The sequence below is a fragment of the Amblyomma mixtum genome, chromosome 4 (genome assembly GCF_055824585.1).
Source record: "Amblyomma mixtum isolate Tamu chromosome 4, ASM5582458v1, whole genome shotgun sequence".
Classification (NCBI taxonomy): Eukaryota; Metazoa; Arthropoda; class Arachnida; order Ixodida; family Ixodidae; genus Amblyomma; species Amblyomma mixtum.
Genome location: NC_143015.1, coordinates 100,499,656 through 100,516,927, shown reverse-complemented (window position 1 = coordinate 100,516,927; position 17,272 = coordinate 100,499,656). Strand labels below are relative to the sequence as shown.

Sequence of the window (17,272 nt, the reverse complement as noted above, 5' to 3'; positions counted from 1 at the left end):
ATATGCCCAGTAGAAGGTTCTCACTGGCTAGGTGGTTCATTTTCGAGGAAGTTTAGAAAAAGCGCAAGATGACGAAGACAAAAGACAGACAAAATGAACACGACACCGCGGGCGCGGAGTCGGGTTTCAACACCTCCGCTTTTCTTCTGACGTGGCCCCAGGATAGTACGCGATGACAGAAGAAAGCTTGAAGAGCAGCAAGTAAGCAGTCTTAAGGGGCCCCCTCCCTTGGTGTCGCCGCAATATTTGTAGCAAGAGCTACACTACGCCAGCTTTCAGCGTGGCACCCCTTGAGCTCCGTACCTTGAGCCGGTTGGTCACGTGGTGCGAAGCAGCTGCTGCTGCCGGCGGCGCGGCACGCCGGCGAAACGGAGCTGCAACAGCTGTGCGCATGCGCCGTGTCGAGTGAGAGCGAAGTGGAGAGGGGGAGAGGTGTCGTAGCTGTGTATGTAGGAGGCTCGGCGGAGCTCTCGCGTCACTCCAGGTTTAACTAGAGCTAAACCACAGCCAATTTTGCTTTCTCATTCTTTGTATGAGGGAGCGGATAAATGGCGGATGGCTGTTCCAGTGCCCTAGCACTCGATGCATCGTTAGTGAGAAGGCCGTCCTGCCTGCGGGTGAAGCCTGCACATGGCAGCAGTCACCTGCCTCTGTTGGCAAGCGGACTGTGCTAGCACTAAGCGGGACATTAGCGAAAAGGCATTTGTGTGTAGTGGCGAAGCCTGGTGGTGTATGGATAGAAGAGAACTGGTTTCGCTGAGAAAAAAAAGCAAGAGCAGAGTATGTACAAAGAACCCTGGCCACTAGAAACGGCACAGTGTACGTAGACGCCGCTACATACACGGAGGACATAAACCTCAAGAAAAGTAAAGTGGAAACGGTGATCAACTCGGACCTAAAAGAAATCACCAGCGCATCAATCCGGAACTGTACGGTAGTCGAGGCCGAAGAGGCAGCCGTGGCTCTAGCGGAAGTGGAGGGCTACCGATCCAGCAGGTCCTTAACCATACTCACAGACTCACAAGCTGCATGCCGCAACTGCCTAAACGGCAGAATCAGCCACAGCGCGCTCCGCATCTTCCGCTAAAGTGGCAAAACCGAAAACAACCAGGCTAAACACACGATAGTTTGGGTGCGGGGACATACCGACATTACAGGAAATCAGGAGGCGGATAGGGTAGCTCGAGGGTACGCAACAAACCGAGCATCCAACAATCCCGACCCCGCTGAGGAACCCGAGCCGGTAGCCCAAAGCTATACAGAGATGCTAAACTAGTACACAGGGAGCAGACGAAAATACCCGCCCCCACACAAACAACTAAATAAAGAAGACGCCGTAGCATGGCGCCAGCTGCAAACTGGAACATTCCTGTGCCTAAGCATGCTAAGTGAAATCTATCCCACGCAGTACGAGAGCGAGTGCCCGTGGTGTGGAGACAAACCAACGCTATACCATACCACATGGGCTTGCCAGAAAATACACGAGCTAGCCATAGCAGAAAACCCGAGTGCGGAACAGTGGGAGAGGATGCTATCTAGCGACATCCTGTAAGTCCAACAAGTACTAGTTAGGCGTCGACGCAGGGCAGCTACCCTCAGCGGAGCCCTGGGCTAGGCGAACCGACCCTGATGATAAAATGGAAGACTCCATCTCAAGCCGCAAAAATCACTGTAAAATAGAGAAAATAAACGTTTTCCACCACCACCACCATTCGCAGCAGCTGCAGTCAGGTGGAAAGGACGGACCCCGTACACGCTATCAGCATGCTAGTAGAAAGGACAGAAGCACGCCGGCTGCTGTCTAGAAGACACGGAGGCAGACCTGTTTTCGAGGCTGCTGTAGCCAAGTGGAAAAGCAGAAGCCGCGTCGCGCCGGCTGCCGTTTGCATCGTAAAACCTTCAAAATCAACCTATAGGAAAATTCTGTGCATAATTGTGTTAGCGCACCTAAATCGGATTTTGGTTCATGAAGTAAATGTGGGTTAAATTTTTTTCCTTTTGTCTATGGCTCTGCGCAATCCAAAAACTCTACGCTAGTCGCTCAGACATTTCGTGGAGCTCTGGAAAGGCCAAGCTGTGCATGCGCGAGGAGCGGATGACGTCACACGGCGCACAGCTGGCGCGCCGGGGCCGCCGCAGGAGGCGCCGCCGCCACCCCGCGCTCTCCATCACCCCGCCAACAGTCTCTCTCTCTCTCCTTTCCTTTCCTCAAATAAAATTTTCATTTTCTTCATTACATCCTGTAAAGTAAATTAACTCTTCTTTCTTTCACTCCCACTTCCTCCCTTCCTCTAAGGTGTGGTTCGGGTGTCCACCGAGATGACAGAGAATTACTGCGCCATTTCCTTTCTTCAAATAGCGTTGCTTTCGAAGATCATGGCATCGTGCCCAATGGGTGTTGATGGATGGAAAACTTTATTATGCGAGCGAGTTTGGACCGTGCAAGGTCTCAGGGCCACCGCACAGCTGTTCCGTGGACTCCCTGGCAGCGCAACAGCACCGCTTTCGCGTTCCACTACTAAAGGCGAAGCTTAAGCGTCACTCATTAGCTGTTAATTAGTGATTAATCAGTAATTAAATATTAATTACTATTATGTCATAACTTAGTAATTAGTCTTATGTGTAACGTCATACAGTGCTGGCGTCACCAGGGCCACAGAGGCAGCCAAAGTGGTGCGGAAAACGCTTTCGCCTCTACGCACTTTAAACAGTCGAAGTGCTCCTGAATTTTTTTTGTATTGATATTTGATGATTCAATATCTGTCAGTATTTGGGGCTTTTCTTACTCTTTGTAAAAAGCAATGCGGGGCCCCTTAAGAGCTATTCTGCGAATACCAAGCTGAAGCAACTATATGCTGCGCTATGTTTTCCTTCCGGCGCCGTGAGTTCAGCCCTCTGCGTCCCGCTTCTTCTTCGTCCCTTTAGGATAATTACCTGTTGGGCTAGTCGGTGATCATACAGAATAAAAATATTTTGCCCCAAGACAGCACACACGAGAAAGAATACAGCACGGGCGCTCCCTTTTTGTCCACTGGCTTTTCTTCAATGAACGTCCTATGGCTGGCGGTGTACATTCCTCGGAAGAATACAGGGCTATAAAGGTTTACCAACGCTATAGTATCTTTCGCCATAAAACGATAACAAAGGTTTAAACACACAACAGAATCAGTGCTGTTTCTAATTAAAATATTCCATGCCCAGGTTCTCAGCCAGTGTTCTGTCAGTCTAGCCTGAGTCACTTTCTGACGTTGAACCCACATAAAGAAAGCCAAGACTTCCCTCTGTGCCTTCATTACCTTTGCGCTTCCTATCTATATCGAGCTATTAGACACCTTTAGCATACCGTGTACCGTGTTTACGTTAACGGTACCAGTGTACCGGGAGCCCACGCGCAGCCAATGCGCATGCGCAAATCGCCTTGACGGCGGCAGATGGCGCCAGTGACCCGGTAGCTGCGCGTGTGCCTGCAGCATCAGGACCAATCAGCGGGTGCTCACCGGCGGTGGGCGGGCTTCCGGTACTCCGGTAACTTAACGGTAACACGGTACATGGTATGCTAAAGGTGTCTATTACGAACTTGGCCACTGTACAGTCTATCCCAATAACCAACATGTTAAACGTATCGTTGGATCGGTCATGCTTCTAATCGCGAGGGACATGTGCAGATGCAGGAGCTGCTAAATGCCTATCCGGACGACAGGTGCGTCGTTTTCGACGACCTAGGAGACGACCTCCACGAGGCGACCTTTCAGTATGCCAATAAGACGGTCGAGTTCAAGAAGTATGGGATGCTGGCCGAGGTGGCCGGCGCCATGGTGCAGAGATACGGGCCGGCCTTCCCACCGCAGTATTACTAGAGGACGCGCACAAGCTACCGGACATCATGGCCTCCCACATGCATCTATCTGTCTCTAAACCTGGAGCCGGAGGCTTTGAAGACATTGGGGCATCGTAGCGAAGACTATAAGGCTGAAAGACGTGTTGTTTGTGTGGGATTTTGGCCGGGTTGGGGAGGGGGGGGGGGGGGGGGGGGGGGCGTGTGGACGCTGCGAAGGAAAGCAGTGTGAAGCGTTGGGCGAGGACGTGTCCTTTGGAGGTGCTGTCTTCTATATAAGACTCCTCCTCTTTTGCCCTATTCGAAAATAAAATCGACAGTTTTGGGCATCCTAAGTGAAAAAAATCTTTGTGACATTGCACTCGAAACGGCCTGATTAGTTAAAGAATCTGAATTCTGGGGACTTGACAGGTAGTTCAGCAAACACGCAGAAAAAAGGGGGCAGCTCCCATACTGTAGTTTTTTTCTAGTAATTTGGGTAACACTTCAGTACAACGCGCTTAAAGCAAGTAAACATAGCACAGGTAGCTCAAAAACTGAACTCAATGTCGGGAAGAGTGTACAATTACAATTAGGACTTTCTTGCGTACAGGAAGGCCACTCTCAAGATATGCGAAGACTCCATCGAGGACATTAAATTGGGTAATAGGGGGACGCCACACGGCTCAGTATTTTTTTCGACCTGCTTCAATATTACGATGTTGAGACTCCCCGAAAAGTTCGCTGAAACTGACAGTGTAAACCACACCATATACGCAGATGACTTAATATAGATAAACGAGGCAAGTGACAGGCAAATTTAAAGCTATCTGAAAACTGCAACTGACATCATTAAGAGTACCTGAAGCCCAAAGGACAAAGGTTCGGCCGATTAGTCGCAAGCACTGTTCTTAATGCCCGGTGAAATATAACGGCTTCACCAACAGCGCGAGGCAGACATCCACCTGTTTGTCAACGGTGGAGAGATACCCGTGGTCGATAATATCCGCGTCCACGGGGTAAGAATTCAGGCAAACCGGAAGTATCATGAAACGCTTGCTAGCCTAGAAGGCAGCGCAAATCAGACGTGTCCTTTCATCAGACGAATAGTGAACAGGCACGCTGGGATGAAGGAGGCGAACCTCTTGAGACCTAATCAGCAGGGTAGTGTGAGTGGCACCCTACCTCAATCTCAACGGAGTTTAACTGAACATGCTTGAAATTATCACTGAGTCTCAAGGTCGCGCTTGGACTGTCTTATGACGCGCTGTCTTATGACGCTAGGTCTCGAACACACTAGCGGAGCTTATTGGGGCTATACCGTTACCACTCTGCACCGTGCTCGGATCTAAAACTCGGAGGAAAGGGGTTCATGAGCCTGTACGCTCAAGAGACACACCGCGACAAATCAAGGACAAGATTAAAATTCAATGACTGCCCAGAAACATGCACCTTGACTTTCACGAAGGGAGACGTAAAGACAAAGCAGCGACATTACAAGCCAGTTGTACAGGTCGACAGGACGTCCATATACGGACGCTGAAGTATAAGGGAGCAAAGCGCCACACGTGGCCTTGCGGTTAGGGAAGACTAAACCCCAGTGGCGTCCTGCACAGTCTATGGCGTCAAGACGGTAGAAGCTAAGGAAGTGGCCATAGCCTTGGCCAAGGTGGTCCTCAGTGACTCGGAAAACACTAATAAATTACGAATCGAGGCTGACGATGGAGACATTATATTAAACAATATATTATCCAATATTAAACAGGAGATGAGGACCCAGAGAACTGTTCTGCTCGTTTGGGCACCAGCTCACCAGGGACTTAGAGGAAACGAGGACACTCATTCAATCGCCCGAGGTCTCGCTTACCTGTCTACCCCTAGAACCTCCCAAGTCCCCGAAACTATAAACAGCAGAGAGGGTATGCGAGCATACCATACTATAGACTAAATATACAAATTTATCCGCCAGCGGACAGAACGCTCATTAAGAAAGGGGAGGTTATGTGAATAAAATAGACGGGTTTCTCCCAGTCCAGTGCTCTACAGCAGGTGGCATCCTGAAGTCTTCAGGCCAAAGTGCAAACTTTGCGACGAGGCATCAACGTTGGTCCACGTGGTATGGAATTGTCCGACTAAGTACAATAGCTCGCACGCAGAGAATCCTGGGAGGCTTTGCACTGCAGCCCAGACCGTCCAGCTGGACATCATTGGTCAAGCCCTTGCTGCTAGTGTCCCAAGGGTTTTCGGCCGACGGCTAGGGGTGATGGGGGAGATGGAATTTTCTCCTGGTGTTCATTGACAGGTGTTTTAATAAAGTTGTTTCTCTCTCTCCCTCTCTCGCGTTGTGAATAAAATAAAAGCAATAAGTGAAAATACAATGGTAAATATGACTATAGAGTTTTCTTGTTAGTCTGGATATTCCACTCGTATTAGCTAAATTCAGCCATGGTTTCAAAATATACGGAAGCACAAAAAAGGAACGCAGCTTCTAACATGTTGTTCACCACTGTAAAGTCTGTTCAGAGCACACAGGGTTTCCTTCTAGGCCTTATTGGGGGGCTCCTGCAGTATTCGTGGAAGTCCTACTCAATGAAGGCGGCAGGACCTGATGCATTCTTGCCTCCAGATGATTTAGAACGCTCAGGATAACGAGATACGCGATGTGGCTCAAGAGATAACCCCCTGGACTCTATTTTTCACCTTTTTTAACTATTGCGTGCAATGAAAAGGTTGCTTTGGCTGCATGCGTTTCGAAAATGCATGTATTTGACACGATGTAACCAAATTTTGTCAAATCACAGCGGAGAAAATAATCTCGTTTCCGAAATTGTAAAAACTGGTATCGCTATCACAAACAGCCAGCAACAAATATCTAATTAGAACAAGAGGCCTAACCGTAATAGTTAAAACGTTAATTGTTTGCTAATTAACACGATTCACCGTTTTTCTGGTGCCCGCCAACAGTGGTAACACTATACCACAAAAACCAATTTTTGCCCAAAAATGCCTGTTTTTCAAAATTACTTCGTCTTCTCTGAAACACCTGATATGTAAAGTATTACCAGGCGTTGTTTTATTTTTGCTGTTTACACAGGTGTCCCAGCTAAATGCAACGAATGCTTTAAAAAGAAAGACAGTATCCTAGCCCCAGTGAAACCGACTGAGGAGTGTTCAGAGTTGTGTGGCCTAGTGTACAGCATTTCTTTAGTTCTTCAAAGTTAACCATGCACTAAAGGCGAATTAGCTAGCTTTTAGTTAGTGCCCTGAGGAACCAAGTGTCAGCGCAGGAATTGTAGATCGTCTCTAAAAACAGCTAGCAGCGCTATTTTCATCAAGGTACGATTTACGCAGCTTTATTTATTGGCTTTCACAGAAAGTTTTCACGTGACCAGCTGCCGGCTCGCACCTCTGCCCCAGTGCGCACACAAAACCCCATCGGGCAGAGCCCTTCACAAAAACGCGGATTTTAATTTTCTGAGACGAGTGGAACGATTATCATATCATCATCATCATCAGCCTAACTGCGGCCACTGCACAGTAAAAGCCTCTCCCATGTCACTCCAATCCCGGGCTTCGCCTGAACGCTGCGTTTACAAAGAGCTTGCGACACCGTTTTTGTCAAACAAACAGTCCGCTCTGTGACAACTGCGGCTCTTGATCTAAACTGTGGAGCACTGCCTGCTTGAGTACCCCGCATATGCTGACGAGGGTGCGCACTATGAACATTGCATGGTGAATAAGCTCTCCCCAGTGTCTTTAACAGTGGACAGTGTTTTAGGTGCCTTAGTCTGCCCTAGGAAGCAGAGACATGCAATGAACTTTTTCTTTACATATCCAAATGACATTGGACATCTTCAAAACTCTAATTCCACCTTGCATGTTACCATTCCGAGGAATGTAGCACGGGTTCTTATCCTTGGAGACTGCGTTTCAGTTTCAGTCTCTCTCCAAGCTTCCGGCACCTCTATATTGAATCGTTCCCTTCGTTTTCGTTCCGCGCACAGTGAGGGAGGTCCGCTTTGCCTCGGTACCTGGTCATTCGGGTATCTATTTCAACGTTGTGGCTGATTTATTGGCAAGGTCAGCTCTCACTGCCCCTGTAACCTATCCTGTACCTCACCTAATTCCGTTGGAGACTTCCCGTTTCCAGCGCTTCCAACATATGTCAGCCAGCTTGGGTGATCCCTTTCTGAATACCGTGGATTTTCAACATTTAAAGTTCCCATGGAATGTCCGATAGTGTAAGTCAAGGCTGTGTGAAGTGTCCATTACTCTTTTGCGATGCAGAATTCCCCACCTCAATTTGTACCTATGCAGATGCGGGTTCGCTACGACAAACCTTTTTAGTTGGTTTGGTTGGTTTATTGGGGTTTAACGTCCCAAAGTTACTGAGGCAATGAGAGACGCCGTAGTGAAGGGCTCTGGAAATTTCGACCACCTGGGGTTCTTTTTAACTCATGTGGAGAAGTCAAAACAATAGAACATTTTCTCCTCTTTTTCCGGCGGATCGCATTTCAGAGAAAACAGTATTTGCAGCTCCCTCTTTCAAGTTTAGGACTCCCTTTGTCTCTACCAGTTCTCTCGTTTAGTGCGATCGCCACGGGATTCTCCTTAAGCACTGTTTGTGGCTACCTTCATTACTAGATAACTACATCTGGTCGATTACCCTCTTAACTCCATATAAAATTCCACCGCATGACTAAAAAGAGTATTTTGCTTCATCCTGGTATTTCTAATTTCTTTAAACTATTTAAAAATTTCCATATATATTTTTCTAGTTTCAGTCATTCTACTATTCTTCTCAGTTTTTTCATCGCACATATATTTCCTTGGCATTCACCACCATACCTTGGCTAGTCCCCTCGTGTGGGTATGTGCCACGTTCACTGAGGAGAAGAAGAAGAGTAGACTTGGTATGTGCCATTTTATTTGAGGCCAACCAACCAACTGTGGCGCTGCAGCTGGCCGGCCTTGTTTCTGTGACACTGCTGTTAGCAAGCTCCTTGCTGTAAGCTCAGGTGACCACGGACAGTCCCGTAAAGTGCTATACAGCTGACCTGGGTTCCAGGCGAACGCTGAGACCGGACGTCGCCTGCATTTTCCGAGGGTCTCCGGAAAAAGTATAAGACGCACGTTTACAGGTATGTTTTCTCCCGTGATTGGACCCGCGCAAGCCACTTTTACTGCCAATATGACGGTCCGATTGGAACCATATGCACCGGCGCGCCATTCTACGAGGTGAACAACAACAACGTAGCGCGTAGGCCACGAAGGGTAGTTGATTCAAGCGGGTTAGAAGATTGGTTTAATGGGCTTTAACGTCCCAAAGCAACACAGGCTACGAGGGACGCCGTAGTGAAGGGCTCCGGAAATTTGGACCACCTGAGGTTTTTTAACGGGCACTGACCTCGCACAGCACACGGGCGTCTTGAATTTCGCCTTCATCGAAATTCAGCCGCCGCGGCCCGGATCGAACCCGCGTCTTTCGGGTCAGCAGACCAACGCCGTAACCTCTGAGCCACCGCGGCGGGACGAAGAGGACCTGATAAACGCGTGGTGGTGTGTTTACTTACTGACGTGTGTTTGGCATCTGTACTGGTTTTATAGTATTAAAAAGCAATATGAATATGCTAAATATTCGTCAGAAATTGTGCGGAATGAAAAGGCGGTGTCATGGTGCTTCTTAGTACGGAAACAAGTTATGCGTATGAGTGTGTAGTGACGTAGTATGCGGTGCCATGTAACTTAGATAGTGACTAGTTATTGGTAATGGATAATTGTGTTTGGCGATTGATAATCGATAATGCCGTCAATAATTTTCATTTTAATCGATGACCGTGATCGGCAGTGTGCTAGTGGCTTGCTAAACGGTGGCTGGCGATTGGTGATGGATAATTGTATTAGATATTTAGGATTGTTAAATGAAAATTAAATGGCTTTATATGTGGTTATACTTTTCATTTCGGAAAGTCTGTAAATGTTGATTTGCAACCGATAATTGTGAATTCGGAAAATGTCGACCTCGCGGTGGCCGCCGGGGATGGTAGGCATGCCAAAGCAGCAACCGTGAAAAGTTTTCATCCCGCCTGAAGGCCACCTAGGGCCTCAGAGCGAGCGCTGGGCGTAGAGTAACCGGACGCGCGGGAGGAGGAGGAGGAGGAGGATAAGCTTTATTTGCGCCGACAAAAGTAGCGGATGGTGTGGGGCTTAGCCTCATCAAGTGGCCACGAGCCCGTGGCGTTCGGCGACTTCTAGGGCTCTTGTCACAATCCGGATCCGAGTGTCCAGGCCGGAACTGAGCAATGCGGCCTCCCACTGGTCTGGATTCGAGAGCTGCAAACCTCGAAGAGGGGAGTCCCGAGGGTAAGCCCAGAGTATGTGGAATAGAGTGGTATGATGGCCACATAGCTGACAGGAAGGGGGACACTTGTGATGGAGTCGGTGGCGCCATCTCGAGCGTTAGGTTCTTCCGAGTCTGTGCCTTCCCTTGGAGGTGGGGGTGAACTACGAAGAAGGCCGTCCAAGGCACAAGCAGAGAAGGCGGGCACCAAGGCTCGGTATACTTGAAACCAGGCGACTTCATTGGCATGAGAAAGCCAAAAAAAAAGGCAAATTGCCTAACAGAAGCGGCGAAAGCGTGTGGAGGATGCCCAGACGCGAGCTAGGGAAGCCGAGAGCGAGAGTCTTAAACAACAGGCTGATCTGAAAACAAAAATTAGCTGCGGCTCAACTACTGGTGAACCTGGTTGGAGAGCAAAATCTATGGCGTATCGGGCAACTATACGCGGCATGGCGCCTGTACAAGGTTGATTGCCTTCCGGATACTGGATAGGCAGCGCGCCCACCCTGCCACCCTGGCAGGTGGCAGTTAATGGTTGATGACAAGCGTCTGCTCCACCAGTGAACCCTGCGGCCTATTGCTGCTGTGGCGTGTGCCTTCCGCAACGTTGCCACCGCTAACGCATGCAGCCCAAATCTCTCTCTCAGCAGCCCACGTTCCTGAGAGCGCGACTGAGACTTTCACTGACAAAAGTAGCCAGTTATCCGCTTTTCCTTTCCTTTCGAAGCTTCCGAGAAGCTCCAGGTCATCTGAAGGTGAAATTTGGGCCACCGCAAAAATGGCTTTACCTAGCGTATAGTAAAGCTTTCGATTCAAAAGGCGCCCGTGTGCTGCGTGATGTGAGTGCAGGTTAAAGATCGCAGTTGGTCGAAATGCTTCCGGAGCCCTCCACTACGGTTCTTCATTTGCGGTTTCTTCTTTTACTCCCACCTTTTTTGTTTCCCTCTCAGCGAGGTTGAGCGGGTTGAGGTGTCAGCCTACAAGTGAGACTGTGCGGCGTCTTTCATTGCGGGACAACAAATGATTTTTTTTTCGCTCGGTTACGCCGGCGCCGGCGCCGAGGCACGCCCCGGAACGCAGCACAGGAGCCTGTTCTGAATGAGTGACAAAAAGATGAAGAGGCGATATGACATACAGGGTCAATCACACTTAGCGGGAACACGGCTCCGCGTGGCCACGTACCTAAGGAGTGCCATTGCATCTAATCCGATCATGAATCAATGCAGAGTGGCGCATGCGAAGAGGGACCTCGACATGGCGCTTCGTGTCATCTGCTCGTTTGTCCTTTCCAGGGGATTGCCACCGACTTCGTAGCAATAGTTCCCTGCTTGTACACAGCCACATGGAGCCATGTTCCCCCTAAGTGCGAGTGACCCTGTACAAGCAAGGCGCATGGAGCTTTTTTTTTTCTGATGGAGTGGCACAGGATGACGGGACAGGACAGGATGCAGGTGCGCAGATGCGACTCAGTTTCTTGCGAAGAAACACGTCCTCTTACACCATCTGTGCAACCACATGCGTCCCACCCGTATCACTCATGCGCTCTGAAAGGTCGCAAGAAGTTTTGTAATCATGGAGATGAATCAGTGAAATAAACTGAGTTGTAAGTCAGCACCTGTCTGCTGTCTTGTCCCGTCGTTCTGCGCTGTTCCATGACAACTGAATAACCAACATGCCCGAGCTCCTCTCCTGACAAGTTTTATTTGTTTCTTGTGGCATCATTTTATTAAGGCGGAAGCCTTTAATGCCTCATCGTTGTAAGCAGGATTTGTCGACAGAAATGTCAAACATTTCAATTGGTCGAAACGGTTCTGGCGTCACAGTGCGCGAATTTCAAACGGACCAGTTGTACTTGAATTACACAATTAGCCTAACTAACCTTTCTAGTCAGGAAATAAAACCGAGAAGGAAATTGGTCGGGCTGGGGAATCGAACCAGGGCCTCCGGGGTGCGAGACGAGCACGCTACCACTCCGCCGTTCAACCTCGATGGTTTGGAATGAACAAAGGCGCGTCTAGTGAATACGGTGTCTTCGTTCACTCCCATCTTCCTCCCTTCCCTTACGGCAAGGTTAAGGTGTCCGCCGAGATATGCGAGACAGATAAATTTCCTTACCTCAAAAACCATTTTACCATCGAGCAAAGCGTAGAGCCGAGTGGGCGATGGCGTTCTGTGGACTCCCCGGCAGCGTTGCAAGACGCTGTCGCGTTCAACTCTTAGACGCGAATCTTAACATCTTCACCACACATTAGACACAAGCAGCAACACTGCGCTTAAGGCTTTCGCCTCACCGCACTTTAGGTCAACAAAGTGCCCCCCTGATTTTTTTCTTTTGTGATGGAGTGGCGCAGAATGACGGGTAAGGACAGGATGCAGGTGCGCACATGCGACTCAGTTTATTGCGGGGAAACACGTCTTCTTACACCATCTGTACAACCACACGCGTCACACCCGTATCACTCATGCGCTCTGAAATGTCGCGAGAAAATTTGTAATCATGGAGATGAATCAGTGAAACAAACTGAGTTGTAAGGCAGCGCCTGTCTGCTGTCTTGCCCCGTCGTTCTGCGCTGTTCCATCACAAATGAATAACCAACATGCCCGAGCTGCTCTCGTGACTAATTTTATTTCTTTCTTGTGGTGTCATTTTATTTTACCTTAGGTCTTGAGGAACCGTAAAAGATTTTCGCATGACACCGGAGTGAATACGTACATAGTAGCGAGACAGTGGCCGTTCACAGGTTTCAGCAGCCATAGGGGGACGTCAACGCAAGCACGGAAGTCTGCATCCGGCCAGATCTACCGGCTATGCTGTATTTATCTGTCCGTGTTAGAAAAAATTCTCTTGCGCAAACTACTGGACTATATGGGCTCAAACGCCGACTACAAGGTAGCTTATAATGGTCTTCGCCTTTCGATAAGTAATTTAACATCTAAACTTGCCAGCATTTTCAGGAATCGGAAAAAACTGCACTCGGCTGCGGCAGCACTTTTTGTCCAGGCGAGCAAAGAAGCCATTTTGACAGGATCCGCCATCTGGCGAGCGGTGAGGCAACCGATGTCACGGCTTGGGGCGGGAATGGCTTCGAATGTGCCTGTTGCCACTTGTGGTGCCTGTGGTGCCTGTTGCCTCACATCGGTATCCTCACCGCTCGCCAGATGGCGCAGCCTGTCAAACTGGCTTTGTTCGCCTGGACGAAACGTGCTGCCGCAGTCGAATGCAGTTTTTCGCCGATTCCTGAAAATGCAGGCAAGTTTAGATGTTAAATTACTTATCTAAAGACGAAGACCATCATAACCTACCTTGTAGTCGGCGTTCGCGCAGGAGGATTTTTTCTAACACGTACAGATAAATACGGAACACGCGGTATAACGGCGGTGAGGAAAACACACGCAGGTGATGAACGCGCCGCCTGAGCTCAGTGACGACGACGAATTGACGACGAAATAAGAAGCGGCTCTATGGCCGCGATGTGAAAGGAGGCCTTGGTTAAGGCACCTGTGCCACCTCTGACGTATGCAGTCAGCGAACTAAACGAGCCGCGTGTTATGACGCACGCTGAGGGAATTAAATCCGACAGGCCCCTTTAAAAGCGCGACGCAAGATTGCACCACAGTACATGTAGCGAGTTCTACCACGATTAGCGAGGCAGATGCAGCCGCTAAACGCGCTGGTAAGCGCGCAGCGATGTTTCGCGTCAGGCATCTCATTACCCCAAGGAGTCATTCCGCCCGAAGCGTGCCAGACCCCAAGAGCAGTGACCACCTTTTCTTTTCAAAAAAAAAAATGCCTAGATGGCCATTGTATGAATGCAGTTTCCGCGTAGAAGGAAACGTTGTTTACAGTTAAAAAATTTTTAATGTAATGTGAAACAGGGCATTGTTCCCCCCTGTGACTTTATTGATTAACTCGTACAAGAATATTCCGCTTTTGACTTATTTAACGGCGAAAAGCCAAGAATGTAATAGTTTTAAGAATATTTGTGCGTAAACGTCTATAACATTTCTGCTAGGCTAGTTTTTTTCCGCTTTCACCAGTTCCTCTAGTTTATAATAAAAGTAATTTCAAATTGTTGGACAGCGCACTTTTCAAATTATTCCAGAGCCCACAAAAGTTACTTTTTTTCTGACACTTAAACCTAAGTAACGAATCATGCCTCTCTAGGTAAAGATACGTGAAATAGTTTATTCGTTTTTAGGGCCTGTCTGGTGGGGGGTCCCATAAACGCATTTTCTAAATATTTGAGACGTCATCACAAACACTTCTCGCAGGTGCAATGGCAAGCAGTGAAAACACCGCGGAGGACGCATCGTCATCTCATTCCGCGCCACCTCCGGAACTTGGTGCAGTTCCTTTAGGAAGGATACAGGGCCCGACGGATTTTTGCACGGAAGAACCTACGCACCACATCATGCCCTCCACGGCTACCACGAATCGAGCATGCTACATTTCTCGCCACCTGTCCACGTGGAACAAGGTGCTTTTTGAGGCCCAGGTGGAACTACGGGAAATAGCGCGACAACCAGCAGAGTTAACCTTAAACAGCAGACGCTTCACATTCGTCAAGGACAACGAGCAGGGCACCGTAGACACGGTGGCCTCGCTTCTGCATTTCTTAATCAAGGACTATCATTGCATAACAAACCTGGACATTAAGATCGGCAGGCTGAACTCCTACTACGACATCCTGTGCGACGCGCTCAGTGGCAACGAGCACATCAAGAGTCTTCGATTTTCCTTCAAGAGAGGCCTTGCATCGTATAACCTTTTCTCTGTAATCTCGTCTATGAAAAACCTAGAAAATATTGAGTGCACGCCCGAAGACGGACACGAAGAGCAGCTTCTGCAAGCACTGTCTTCACTTCTGCACACAACAAAGTCGCTCCGGTCTTTCTGTATTCCCAATATCCGTTTTTCACACACGGATTCAACAGGGCTGTTAAAGTCGATTACTGAATCTCCTTCCTTAACAAACCTCTCTATACACTGGACGGTCTTACTTTGGGCTTCTCGTGAATGCTGCAACAAATTTAGTCATTATGTCAGGAACAGCCGCACGCTGACGTCACTAAAGGTTTCAGGGGGCTGTCGTTATGCTGATTCTTCCAAAGTCATCCTGCGAGGGTTATACGGAAACAAAAGCATCCGTGAATTTGAAATGGAAGGAATGGAAGCCGATAAAGAAGCAAGTGAACTCGTTGCGAGCATTTTAGCCGAGAACAGTACCCTCCGTTCCTTTTCTCCTAGCAGGAGTTTCTTCAACCCCTCACCGGAAGTTGATTGCACTGACTGGATTCAAGCTCTAAAAGAGAATGAAACATTAGAACAATTGTCTCTGAACTTCGACATGTGGAGCCTTGAGCAGTGGAGGCAGATCTTCAGCATCATTTCAAAAAAGCGCTGCCTAAAAAACGTCACCATTAACTGGCTTGAAGTAGGGAGTGCCCTTCACGACCTCTGCAAAGACCTGCGGGAGACCGGAGCCGAAGAGAAGGTCACCTTCATACCACCTTTCCATCCATTCGTATACCGAGACAACTTAAGCCTGGTCCAGTGCAGAAGCTTCCGGGACATTCTGTATTGCCGCTCTTCTCCGGAAACCGGTGTTTCCCAGCTTCAGATGTTGGTGCGCCAGCTCTCCGTGTTGAATCACGTGACATCACTCGTGCTTATGATCTCAGACGAGTACAATACGGATTTGTCCTCTGCCATCGCCGACTACATTGGGAAAACGACAACGCTGAGAAACCTGCGTATCAACTTTCTCGACAGTCTTAGCTGGAAGGCCACATTCGAGTCACTGTCACGAAATCGAAGCATCACAGAACTGGCCATTGAGGCGGAGGTCACGCAGACCCTACAGTGTGAATGTCTCGGTGAAGTTATCAGGTGCAGCGAGAACATCAGGAGGGTGTCCCTTTGGGCGCCAGATGTGGTGTTCCTCCAAAACATCCTAATGCGTATGTCTAGAGGCATTGAGAACAACTACGCTTTGGTCAGCGCTGAGTTCCCAGCGTACGCCGGCCCCGAAGCGTTTGCTGTCATGGACACGGCGAGGCGAAACTCCAGCCTGGTTGCACGTGCTTCGAACTTCCGGAAAGGAGCCCCATTCGAAAGGTGCGTGAGTGATGCAAAGAGCTGCAATGGTTATACGAAGGGAAGCCACAGCGTACAGTCGGGGACAAAAGTCTCTGGACCATGTGTTCCTCAAACGAAGCCCATAGCACCACTATTAGCCTGCGGCTGGAGACCACACTTGTCGAGGTGAAAGTAATTATTCTGTTCTGTCATCTCCAGGAGTTTGATTCTAAGCCGCCCTCTAATAGCAGAGCTATGGCCTTCGTTTGAGGAACACGTGGTCCAAAGACTTTTGCTTCCGACTGTACATTACCAGCAATTCTGGATAAAAGAATTTACGAGAGGCAAGCCGATTATGAACGCAATTGTTTTCATATAATATTTCCCTATAACAATCAATATATCCGCCGATCACCCAACGGCAGTCTTGTATTTTTTTTTCTATGAACGTTTTGAAGCTAAGAGCATCACTAGACTAGTCAACACCGCGCTTTGCGTGAGGCTGAGGCCAGATTTGTCACTTCTGCGCACGCGCGAAAGCGAGTGACGTCACGCACGGCGCAGGTAGCCGCCATCGCCTCCGCCGCCGCTGACTCCGTCGCCTAACCATTCGAAGCCGCCGCGCACTACTGCGCATGTGCGCCGCTTCTTCTCCTCGCCACCGTTTGACCTTTCGCCGTAGTCGTGCGCATTTGAAAGAAGCAGTATATAAGGCGCGCTTGCCCATAGAACAGGCGCAGACACTCGCCATGGAAGGAGTAGAAGCAACAGTCGGACGGCGCAGAAACACCGATCCAGAAGTGGCAGCTTGAGAGATGGCTGAAAAGCAGCGAGTGTTTTTCGCTTCGACATATCCAGGCTTAACCTTAGATAAGCAACAGCCATTTTTTTTTTGCTATCGTGAAAAGCTTTCCCCGTTGGTTTTCCCTTGCAGTCATAACTGTTCGACGCGATCGATGCATGGGAACACTCTAAAAGAAAAATTTTGCTGCATATCAGCTGAAAGGATCATTACCTTCAGCAATTTCAAAACAGTGTC

General features: G+C 48.9%; 1 protein-coding gene across 1 annotated transcript in view; it reads left to right on the top strand.

Moving 5' to 3' along the window:
* The window catches only part of LOC149347594 (uncharacterized), a 44,362-nt gene extending 40,505 nt beyond the window's left edge, over positions 1-3,857 (top strand). The window contains exon 6 of the mRNA XM_089541608.1: positions 3,666-3,857. Coding sequence (XP_089397734.1) covers positions 3,666-3,857 — 192 coding nt within the window. The remainder of the gene's footprint in view (positions 1-3,665) is intronic.
* Positions 3,858-17,272: the final 13,415 nt, after the last annotated feature.